General features: G+C 35.7%; 1 protein-coding gene across 3 annotated transcripts in view; it reads left to right on the forward strand.

Annotated features, from left to right (window-relative positions):
- LOC105059781 (condensin complex subunit 2) overlaps positions 1-8,205 on the forward strand; it is a 37,025-nt gene extending 28,820 nt beyond the window's left edge. Inside the window, exons 11-13 of one of the 3 annotated variants that reach the window (XM_019855573.3) lie at positions 4,404-4,543; positions 7,074-7,142; positions 7,854-8,205. In XM_019855573.3, the coding sequence (XP_019711132.1) occupies positions 4,404-4,543; positions 7,074-7,142; positions 7,854-8,057 (413 nt within the window). In that variant the 3' untranslated portion in view covers positions 8,058-8,205. Of the gene's footprint in view, positions 1-4,403; positions 4,544-7,031; positions 7,143-7,853 lie in introns of all 3 variants that reach the window. The other 2 variants (XM_010943214.4, XM_073245043.1) reach the window with 2 other exon arrangements.
- Positions 8,206-12,513: the final 4,308 nt, after the last annotated feature.

A 12,513-nucleotide genomic window follows, 5' to 3' on the forward strand; every position in this document is an offset into this window, starting at 1 on the left:
GCTCTTAAAAATTATATCGAGGAAGTTTGACAATGAATGCACTATTTTTTCTCTGAAAACCACCAAAGACTTCAAGAAATTGGTGGTTGGAAAGTTGTAGTTCTCTTTTGAATGCATACTTAATGCTCTTTGGATTTTCTCTTTGTTTTTCTTTTTTTCTTGGCTTTTCTTTTTGTTTGGTAACCTTTAAACCATCTTAAATTGTCCACAAATATGTTTTTTGGCATTAGAGACCAAAAACTAGCCGTTAGACATATTCGACATAATTTTGGAACTTATGTAAAACTAGCTGTTGGAGCTGTCAGTCATAGTCGAGTCGACTTGGATCAAGTAGGGGTCGATTCGGGATGACTATAAGTTGGCTCGACAAAAGTGGGGGTTGGCTTGAGATCTAATATGAAAAATATGCATCTCTATCTTTCTTGAAAGAGTCGACTCAGCTATTGGATGTCGGCTTGGAGCTGTTCAGGAGTCGACTCGAGATCAAGCAGGGGCCAAGTCAAGATCAGGCTAAAGAATCCAACTCTGTCTCGCCTGAGAGAGTTGACTCGACAAAAGTAGGGATTGACTCACAGGTTGTACCACTTAAATTTTGCATGCCAGAGTCGACTCTTTGAAACTTAGAGTCGGCTCTTGATTTTCTCCAGTTGATTTTTCATGATGTGGCTTTTTCAATCTACTTTCTTTGGCTCCTTAATTTGGCATTCACAAAAGACTTTCTGAGAGTGAACTAAGCTTTCTGAAACATTCTCAATATGAACTTCAATAACTCATTAATACCAAACTATATACTTAAATATTTTATATTCATCAAAATCAATCGTTGGGTCAACATCTTTTTTGTTATAACTACATGTAAATTTCCTATGTTAGCATTGCCGCTTCCAGTTCATTTGGTCTAGACTATTAATGTAGCTTTATTTCCTCTTGTCTCATTTGTAGTGGTTCTTCAAAGCACAAAGTTTGATAATTCTTCATTTCTAAGCCTGTTCCTTCTTGAATTTGCAACAACATTTTCTTCTCCCATGATACCTTGAATCTATAATGAATGGCACCCTTATTCTATTTATCCTACTATTTAGGGGCACATGTTATTCTAGATAGTAGCAAATAAATGCTATATTTCATTGGAGTTGCCAGCTCGTTGTTCCAAGCCTCTTATATTGTTCTTTGTGTATGTTTCTACTCTATCCAAAACCTTTCAAAGTAAATAGTTTTGGCCCAAAAGAGGCGCCTTCTTTGAACTTAAGACTAGCACTTTGTGATCACTTATTCCTTCATTTCCATGTTTTAAATTTTATAGTGTTTCAAAATTCAAGATTTTTATCTAATGGATTTTCCACAATTACTAAAAGTTCATTCTTGAAAAGGATCTTTTAATAACTATGTATGTGAAATATACTCGGATTTTTCACGACTTAGATTGGCCAAGTAGACAAAGAATAATTGGAAAAAATGCCATTTTTTTTGTAACGACATAGGACCTTATCCAAAAAGGCTAGCTGGAAGATATTCTTTAGATTCCTTGGCCTTGCAATGACATAAGACCTCATCTGAAAAGGCTAGCTAGGTGTTATTTGAGTTTCTTGGCTTTGTATAATTATCTAAGATCTCCTCAAAGCATAACTGATGCGAGACTAAATACACACCTTTACGGATCCTCATATACTCCCCTTGATTAAGTCCTCCTATTCTTGTAGGCCGAGAGTCCAATTCCATTCAAATATCAGTACCACAATCTAATCATAAACACTATGATCTGCCTGTAGTCAACCCAAATGGAACAATGGACCGTATCTGCTTTAATACCATTTATAATGATTCAAGATGTCTCTTAAAAGGGCTAACCAGAAGGTGTTATCTGGGTTCCTTAGTCTTGTCTAGTTATCTAAGATCTCCCCGATGTATAATCAATGTCAAATGAAACACACACCTGCACACATGTCAAGTACCCTAGATCTTTTCAGCACATAACCCATATAGGACCAAACACATGCATATATGGATCCTCACATACTCCAACCATTTAAACCCTGGCATCCTCATCAGGTTAAGGATCTAGATCCATCCAAATCCAATTAAGAGTGTGATAGATCCAGTCACAAGTACCACAATCAGCTTGTGGTTAGCCCAAATGGATTTGTGTTGTAGTGTCCCTTTTTGACTAGATATGGGCCTGCATGGTCCTTGCTTTCCCTCCTTTTTATCCAAGCTAAAACGCCGTTCATTTTTAGTGAAATTTTTTTCATCTTATAGCTTCTATTTAAATTTTCTTTTCATTGCCAAGTATTGGAAAAGAAGATTCTCCTTTTAAATTAATTTGTATCATTGATTAGATAGATCTTAAGGTGGCTAATTGCTTCGGGCACCCCAACGGATGGATCTTTTGTTCTTAATGCTGTTGAAAAGAGAAAAGCTCCCTAAAGGTGTCAGTCAAGGAGTCCTTAAGGTGGCAAGTTGCTTTATTATTCCTCTTTTGCTTGGAATTTTATAACTCTATTTCTTTATCCCCTTTTTATATTGAGCATACTTTATGTAGCCAGCTGGTGCTTCTTGGCTTCTTTTTCATATTTGAAGTCCTAGTTGAACTGGCCTCTCCTTTAGCTGCTCCATTAAATTATAAATCTCTACTTGTAGTTTGTGATGGATTGGGGCCCATATAAGTGTCCAACCATTTTTTCTTCTTTAACATCTTTACATAGTCAGCCACTCTTATGAAATTTGTGATGTATAACGATCAAGAATAAAATTTACTAGCCTCTCGTCATCCATCTTGGCTATCAATTTGGTGGTTTTGTATTAATAAGACATTCTATTTTGACTGAAAACTGATTAGTTTGCTGAGGTTTCTTTATTCTACTAGATCTTGGCTAAATTTGTGAACAATACTTGGAGAAAACATCGCATGCTTTTTTTGTTTTTCTATCGTCTAAACTAGAGTTAATTTTTTGTGAGAAATTTTTACCTCAGATATTCTACTTAAATTTCTTTTCCTTGCCAAGTGTTGGAAAAGAAGATTCTGCTTTTCCTTTTTTTTTTTTTCCTTTTCATAATCTTAGCAATTAGACAAAGCTTAAGGTGATACATGGCATGCCTTATTATGGTTAGTTGCTCGGGTGCACCCCAAGATGATGGACCTTCTTCTATCCTTAATATTGGTTGAATAGAGAAAAGCCCCTTAAAAAAGTGTTAGTCTTAAATTGGAAGTTAGCTTACCTTTTACCAATTGAACCTACCTCTCCTTTAGTTGACTCGTTACACTATAAATCCCTGCCTATGGTTATGTGTGGGATCCATATAATTGGCTAGTCAGCCTTTCTTCTTTAACATGGAACTCGTTGCATGGTCAGTCGCTCTTATGAAACTTATGAATAAATCCATCAAGAATAACATTTGCTAGCCTCTCCTCGCCCATCTTGGCTATTTATCAGGTGGTTGGATTTTATCCCTTTTACGAGATATTGGATTTCCATCACTAATTATCTTGTGGGATGAAGAAATTAAGGTATTACTTCATTTATGCTGAAACACTTAATTATGCTAATTGTATTAAGGTACTCTTTTGTTTAAGGTGGATTCATGCATAACTTTGGAATAGATATGACTTATCTATAGCCTAGAAGTGTTGACTCAGCTAGTAAAAATAATTAATAATGTTCTCTAGGAGGAGATTTTAGTCATCTTGAATGCTGTCCAAATAGAAAAGGCAACTTCAAGTGTGGATCTTGACTAAGTTGATGAATGCTTTTGAAGTTCCTAAAAGGAAATTATAATTACTTGTTTGATAAGTTTGTTTTATTAATTAGAAAATGAATATATGACAACAAAACTACTAATTTTTTGGCGTCTATCAATTGGAAGCTAATCATCTAGCTAATCAATTGACTAGTAATACTAGGGTGGTTCTGTCTTCCTTCAATAATTCCTGAACATTGTTAAAGATTCTCTTTTGTTTCACATAAAATGGCCTTACTAAATTCTTTACGTAGATTCCTTGACCAAGTTTCAAAGATAAATACCTGGAGTTTTTTTTTTTTTACTTTTGGATCTCAACAGAGATGTACATGTCCAACTAAAACTGGTGGGGGACCATGTTGTGTTAATTTGAGTTTGTATTGAGTTATTGCTATTATAAAAGTTAGTTATAAATTACCACAATATAAATCTTCTTTGTGGCTTTAATTTGGTTTCCTTATTAGTTGAATTCCTTTGTGATTCATAAAGTTGCATGACTTTGTGCTTTGTAATATTTTCACTCTCAAAGCAAAAGTATGACATATATTAGAATAGTTTTTTGGTTCATCATATGAAACGAGTGAACATATTCTTTTCACTATTTGCTTTTACCACCTAAGATATCTAAAGCTATTGAATACTTATTATTTTGCTTTTGTATTTTATAGATGACATAAAGCAACATACTGATACAAACATTCCATTGACATCGTGGGACAATGAAAGTATGAACAATGATCCGTGTGATGATGGAAATGTCTATAGTGATCATGAAGATATAGGTATTCTTGTTAGCCAGCCACGCCAGGTTTGTTTCTTCACTTGTTATTGTGTCATATTCCTTTCTTTTACTTCAATTTGTTTTTTAGGGGTAGTCATAGATACCGTCTTCATTTATCTTTGTTTCGAAGGATGTCATCCATCATATACAAATGACATAATGCAACTTTAGCAATATCTTGTAGATAGTATGGTTGCTCCATTGTGACATGGGTGACATTGGTTCAAAACATGTAAGTAGCTTCATTTGGGGGGGAGGTAAGGTTATATACTACTAATCGGCCCCAGATTCTGTAGTGGTAAGAGTCTTGTGTATTAGGTCACCTTTTGTTAGTAGTATCCTATAGATGATAGGAAATGGACCAATATGACACTTGATTTACTTTTTCTATGTCATTTAAACTTGTGAGGACTTGTGCGAGCAGGCATTGTCTTACATTATTTATGCACTAGGGAGATCTTGGATACTTATATAGGGCCAAGGAACTTAAATGATAATTGCTAGCTAGCCTTTTGGGGTGAGGTCTTTGGTTGTCATAATTGGGACTAGAGCAAATCCAAAATATAGCCCATATGAACTGGGGAAAATTGTAGTAGAAGCCTTTTGATATTGATCATGGGTAGATCTTGGTGTTTGTGATTGAATTTGGACCTTTAGCTTGGCGAGGATGCCAGGACTTAAATATGGAGAATATATGAAAGTCCATACAGGCATGTGCTAGTCCCACTCGGCTGTGCATTGGAGATATCTTGGATACTTATATAGGGTCAAAGAATCTAAATAATACCTTTCGATCAGTCTTTTTGGATGAGATTATCAGTCATTATAGAGGCATCTAGTCCCATATTTGTGCACTAGGGAGATTTTGGATACTCATACAGGATCGAGGAATCCAAACAATAACTTATGTCAAATCTTTTTGGTTGAGATTCTGGATTGTTATAAATGGTATTAGAGCTGACCCAGCCTATGACCCATGTGTAACTAGGGGACAGTGCAACACAGTCCCATCTAAGATGATGACATGCCTATCTTGGTATTGGTAATTGGATTTGGACCCTTAGCCCGACATGCTAGGGCTTAAATGGGGGAGTGTGTGAGTATATTTAGTCTCACATCAATTATGCGTTGGGGAGATCCTGGGTATTTATATGGAGCCAGGGAATATAAATGATAACTTTTGGTTAGTTTTCTTATATGAGGTCTTGGATTGTTACAATATGGAAATGAGGTTTGTGATCTTTGAGCTTATTATTGTGAGGATGGTGCAGTTACATCTAATCATTATCATTGTCATCATCATCACAATCATATTCTTTTGGTTGCTCATAACCTTGTTATCATCTGGTTCTTCATAATTTCATCTATCCTATATCTTTTGCAAGCATGTTCTTCTTCACTTACATATCTACTAATTCATGCCGAGTATTGTTTTAAGGGATTGGTTGCCTTCATTTGAGCCTTAGATGCTGCATCCTAGTTGCAAGTAGATAGATGCTGGTATTTGGTTGCTTGCAACTAGGCTAGACGCGGCCACTGAGTTGCATCCAATTGCCCTTTTGTTGCATCTAGTGATGTAGCCAAAAATAGCCACATCTCTATATGCAAGCTCTAGAACTAGCATTGAAGTGCTACCATCACCTTCCTTCCTCTCCAATAATCATATGTCAGTAATGTTACAATTATGAACAAGATTTGCCATCATGGTACCAGATCCCATACTGGTACCATCTTATTACAGTGTTAGAATGCGGTACAGTATGAGATGGTGAGGCATACCGAGTGTCAGTATGGTAGGAGACTGCATATCGGTTTGATACCGGTGCAGTATGGGACATAGATATGATATAGTATCAATCGATATGGCAAACTTTGATTATGAATATGAAATATTATCAGGATGAGGGTGAGGTTTGGTGTAATGGTAAGGTTACTCCATTGTTCTGTGGAGGTCATGGCTTGGAAACGTGCAAACAACCTCTACACGTGGGGGTAAGTCTATGCATGTCTTACCATCCTCGGACCCCTGCACCAGGCTACCATTTTATGACACCATCATAATTCTTGTGTAATAGTTCTTATATGATAATGTAATAATGAATTTCATGATATCATATAGAGCTATATATTATATAATTATAATATAGTCATATAATATGATACAATTATATGCGAAGATATATAAATATAAAATTATTACTATAATCAAGGTTTGTTGTGTCAGTACCAGGGCCCGGATTGGTCTGCCTTTGGTATGGCTCAGTATGTCCTCATGCTGTTTCATATTGGGCCCAAACCAATATAGAAAAACCTTTAAAAGAAAGCAAACATTTAATTGGAGAACTGTTGGCATGTTTATTGTCCAAATATTCCATCTTTCACACAAGTTGGCAAAATTTGGAAGTTTTTATAGGAAGATGAGCATGGAAGTAATTCTTATTGATTATTTCAATACAAGAAGAAAGAAATGATGATCTATATACTGAAGCTTTATTCATTTCCTTTATTAATATAGGTAAATAAAGTCGATATTCAGTATGACAAAGTATCAAAACAGGTTGATGTTCATGCATTAAAAGATATGCTCTGGAATCATATACAAGAATCTGTTCAGATTTCTGGTGTGGTAAGTCATTTCTGCTTTGTTTCTTAAAAACTATCTATCTCTTTAATGAGCGTAGTTGGTTGTCATAGTTTGATATCATGACAGATAAATGATATTTGTCAAAATTGCACATCTAGCATGTTCTAATGGCTTAAATGAGAAACCAGAGAAAAATACTTAATTTTTGTAGAGTTTGATATCATGCTTGTTTTGTTTACTAGTGGAGCTGAATCATGCATTCTGCTCTCTCTTATAGATATGTTGATGAATAAATATAATCTAGCATACAACAAGTGTAACCTTTTTTTGTTTGTGCTTATGATGCTTAACTGACAACGATGGACATCACATAAAGGTTCTTCTATATCTTTATTTGATGGAACTGTTTACAGTAGTACTTAATTCTTATTCTTACCAACGGTATGGAAGGATTTTTCATTTTTGAAATTTATCAAACCTATATAACTGTTTATGCCATTTGTTTGGTACAGCTGATTCTTCTTTATTATCTTGTAATGCTAAAACTTAGCAGCTGAAGATAGTGCTCAGAGCCTCTATAGATTTTAAGCCAGTTTTACTAAATTATTTTGAAGAAGTGGCTGCTAAGCTCTTAACCAGAAAATCACTTTTTCTTTGTTCTTTTTTTTTTTTTTGTTGACAATAGGTTTCCTTAATCTTGATTTCATTATTCCCTTCATTCATATTCCATGGTTCATTATATATATATTTCAGGAACATGAGGCTACAGTGTCTCTAAGGCAGGTTTTACTTCAGTTTCCAAGTGACTGCCCTACAACTCCGGCCAATGACATCTCCCCACACCTGTTTTTCATCTGTCTCCTACATTTAGCTAATGAGCACTGTTTGAGCATCCACGATTGTCCAAGCTTAGATGAGCTTGACATCCACATTCCCTCTGCAGCACTTGTGAAGTGATGTTCAGATTAGCAGCTCACATTGCCACATGCCAAGCTGCAACATATTGCTTATATTTTTCCACTGAGCCACAAAAAGTACGTTGTGCTACAGGGTTTTGAGGTTTATGCTGTGCTCAGATGAAATAAAGCATGCACTTTTTTCATGATATGTATTTCATTTACTTCATGTACACTGCTTTGGTTTAGTGTGTCAGACTGAGTACGGAATGACTTCATGGAGCTGTCAAAGGCCACTTGCATTTGTCATTGAGATCTGAAATTAGACTTGGCAAGCCATTGTTGCAATGTGAAGCATTGTTTTAAAGCTGCTTCTTAAGATGAGTTTAAAACGCAATGCAAATTATATGGAGCATAATGTGCTCATGGTAGCAAGATCCATCAGCAAACTTCTAGTGTACTAAACTCACAGAATTTATAATGTGAACTGACTGCAGTTGGGCCAACTGGGGCTTGAATTCTGAAGCCTCCTTTTTCCTCTTTCATCCTTTTTTTTCTTATGCTGTGGAACGAGATATTCCATTCCCACAGGCTTCCTAAACAGAAGAAGTCTCCATCCTAAACTTGTGAAGAAACAGTTGTGCTGTGGGAGCGATTCTGCAGTCTCTGCAGTGTACACACATTCCCATGCTTCCCGGTTTTTTTCTTTTTCGCTGGAGATGAGGGAAGTTCCTATCCATCGGGGAAGAGGTACCTCTGCTGCTCTAGGATATGTAGTTGAGAAAGTTCCTGGAAAGTTGAATATTTTGAAGGACGATATCACTTTAGACTTGAATCTTCTACCCCTGCTTGTAGAAGAGGGGTTGTGACCACTAAGCAAAAGCTCGGTTCATACACTCCCCTTTATTGTCATACATCCAAAAAAAGGCTACATTTGTTTTGCTGAAACAAACTATTTTGGACTCGGAAAATTGACATTTGGTCCTTTGATTGATTAAACTTTTATGTTTCTTCCTTGTTGATTGAAAGTTTAATTCCCGTCTCATGACTTAAATGGTTTATTATTTTAGACCTTGGCCCTGTATACATTTATATATATTAGATGCAGAATGGATATAAATGTTTGCAAAAAATGAGCCAAGGAAGAGCAATGCCACACTCTTTTCCTTTGTTGTGCCATTAAATGGGATATCATTATAATTTACTTAGTAATAATCATCTTTCACAATCCACGTAAGTAATTAACAGAAAAAATATCCAATGGAGGGCTTTTCAATGGAGGGCTTTTCAAAGATCCAAAGTGTTCCATTCGAGTATCTCAATATCAGAAATAATGTATTGAAATTTCATTAAAATGAGGATAAAATCAATTATCCAATCATCTAACGATGTAGCACCCTTTTCTTAAAACATTTCTGTTTGCATTGTTGACCTTTCCTTGTTCTATTTTCCATTTTTGCTATCACTATTACAGCTCTCCAATCAAGCCAAAAATGGTTGGGGAAGGAAAACACCCAAAATGAGCCACGTGCACCACTTCTTTCTTTTGTGATGTAGGAGTGCCTAGCACACGTGACTGCCATACTGGTCGCGAGTCCTAGCAACATGGGTTGCGGATCCTAACTGCACAGGTCGCACATCCCAGTTGCACGGGTCACAGGTCCCATATGCACAGGTCTCACCCTCCCGGGATAATTAGTTTCTGATGATTAGTTATTTTTCTATTTCAGTTAGAAAAATTGATGTTAGTTAATTCTAGAGAGATTTGACTTTTTACAAACTTTTCTTTTGAGAATCTCTGATGTTATTAGGAAATAGTTAGGATTCTTCAAATTAGAATATGACTTAAAATCTCATTTGACATGTTGAAAAAAAAAAAAAACCTTTATACTACCTATAAATATCCAAAGTGGGCTTCTCTTGTAATCAATACTAAAAATTCTTGAGCAGTGAAAATTTTATCATAAAAATTATTCTCCAAAATCATCTTCAAAATATCATCTTCTTTTGTGTTGTGCGTGTCGTAGTGGGATTTCTATCTTACAATAGGTTGTGCCAACATACTCTTTCTTTTTCGAGTTTATAGCCAAAATTCAACACCTCCTTAGCATCAGTTGATATTTTAAGATGCCGCCTCATTGCTGCAATATGAATGCTAACACCGCTGGTGGTCCAATCATTATTTTGATGGAGAGCCCTTTGATGATTAAAGTGTTCCAATGAAGAAGTAGAACATTTTAATCCATTCTATAATAGAAAGGCATCCTTACCAAGCAAAGAAGATGCCCAACACTGATATGAATGAAGGCCATATTGCAACCATCGTTCTTTGGTATCAAAATGGATGTCCCAATTTTGAAGGATGCCTATAACCTAATATATTCCTAAGATAATAACATCTAATAGGGATGTGAAGTGTATTAGTTTGGTGATCCTTATGGTGGAAGATCAGTACTCCACTTCAATTTAGCTCAGGCAGCCATCTGCAAATAAACTATTAGACTAAAGCTATGAACCGAGATTTAGGGAATTTATTGTGGAGTTCTATTGGTACCCATGTGCGACATTGGGATCTTTTATTGGCCCAAGCTGAAATTTCCTACAACAATTTAGTGAGCCGAGAAACTAGGAAGTGTCCATTTGAAGTTATCTGTGGCAAACAACATTTGAATACGATAGGCCTTGTGTCCCTACCAATGGTGTGCCAATTCAGAGGAGATGTTAATGCATAAGGAAAGAAGATCAAAAAGCTACATGAAGAGGTGTGATAAAGGATTCTTTGACAAATAGCAAAATACCAATGTCACACCAACAAGCACATGAAATATGTCGTTTTCAAAGAAAGTGATCTGGTTTGGATGCACTTGAGGAGAGTGATTTCCTTTCAAGAATGCCAAGTTATCATGTTGAATAGATGACCTGTTCAAAATTAAAAAATGATAATGCCTACAAAATTGAAGTTCCTGTTTTCAGAAAGATTTGTTAAATCAATAATTTTGCTAAGCACAAAACTGATCATTCATGAAAATAAATTTTCATCTGACAAACTTTAAAATTTCATGCAACAAATTGATCATTCTAACATATGGTGCGATTCTTACAAACTACATCTTTAAAATATATATTGATAAAATTAAGAATAATATAAATAAGTATCTAGCAAAACAAATATTGAATGTCTTAAAAAAATTAAAAGTTGGTGAGAGTATTTGATGGGCTTGAGATTTTCACAATCACATTTGAGCAATTTTTTAACACAGCCAGCGAACTAAAAGGGAATGGTGGATAATTCGGACCCTTAATCTCTAATTCTCTATTCTCCACCAGCATACGCACCAACGCCACCTTTACCCACCACCTCTCTCTCTCCCTGCACCTCTCCCCCAAGTTGACCTTCACTACTCTCTCATTCCCACCCCCAACCCCAACTAATCCAAACCAAGGTCATGGAGGCACAGAACTCCATCCTCTACCCTTCTATCCCCCTCTCTGCCCCTCTGGTCAGTCCTTGGTTGGTTCAGCCTTGAACATTTGTGTCAAGACTTTGCCGGAGCTTTGGATGCTTCCAAAACTGGCTGGGTCAAGCTTGAGCCTGGAAAGATTCCCTGGATATCTGCTTAATTCTACTTATTTATGAAAAAAAAAAAAAAAAAAAAATCTAGCGATTCCATCTACTCCCCCCTTCCAACAAGAATCGTCAAACAAATTCCTAAGTTCAGATCAAAACATGATCCATTTATTTGACCCTTCAAAAAATTGGAACATATCAACAGAAAACAACTACAATATTCTATGTTAAAATTCAATGATGCTTTTTTATTTTTATTTTTATTTTTTTTCCGGAGTTATTCAATGATGCTATTCAAAGTCATTAATGAGTCATTGGGGAGCTGCTCGTGACGGTATAAACATCCAAAGTCATTGACGAGCTGACATTTATAAATAATTTCTTGAGAAAATAAACTTCTACAATATTTTTCAAAAGTGCCATTTAATGTAGTAATCGCCCACATGCTTACAAGGCAAGCAAACTGTGGAGATGGAGACGATTGATGAAAGTTCAGCTGAGTTCGCCAAGAAGCAGATGGGTATATATTAGAAACATTAATTCCCATAACCACTGAAACAAAAGTCACGAAGGAATTCTTGCACCTCAATCTAGCAAATATTACCAACTCAGAGTATTTACAAGCAAAAAGCAAAACTTCTAAAAAACAGCCAAATAATCAGTAAATGAAGTCCACAACAATGAGTATTTATAAGCTTTGAAATATTCTTGATATACAAGCATAACCTGGAATACATGACCTAAATGATCAGAGGCCAAATTTAAAAAAATAAAAGATGTGACGGGTTCTTACAGTAACAAATATAAAACCTGCATACGGTAAGGAAAATATGATGCCTAAGATTATCCCTCGAAAGATTTATTTCAACCTACCACCGGCTCAAATTCGGATGCTGAATAGCCCTCTTTAGAAGAAACTGTCGCTCAAACATTTACAACGTGCTCAAAA

Source organism: Elaeis guineensis, chromosome 10 (genome assembly GCF_000442705.2).
Source record: "Elaeis guineensis isolate ETL-2024a chromosome 10, EG11, whole genome shotgun sequence".
NCBI lineage: Eukaryota > Viridiplantae > Streptophyta > Magnoliopsida > Arecales > Arecaceae > Elaeis > Elaeis guineensis.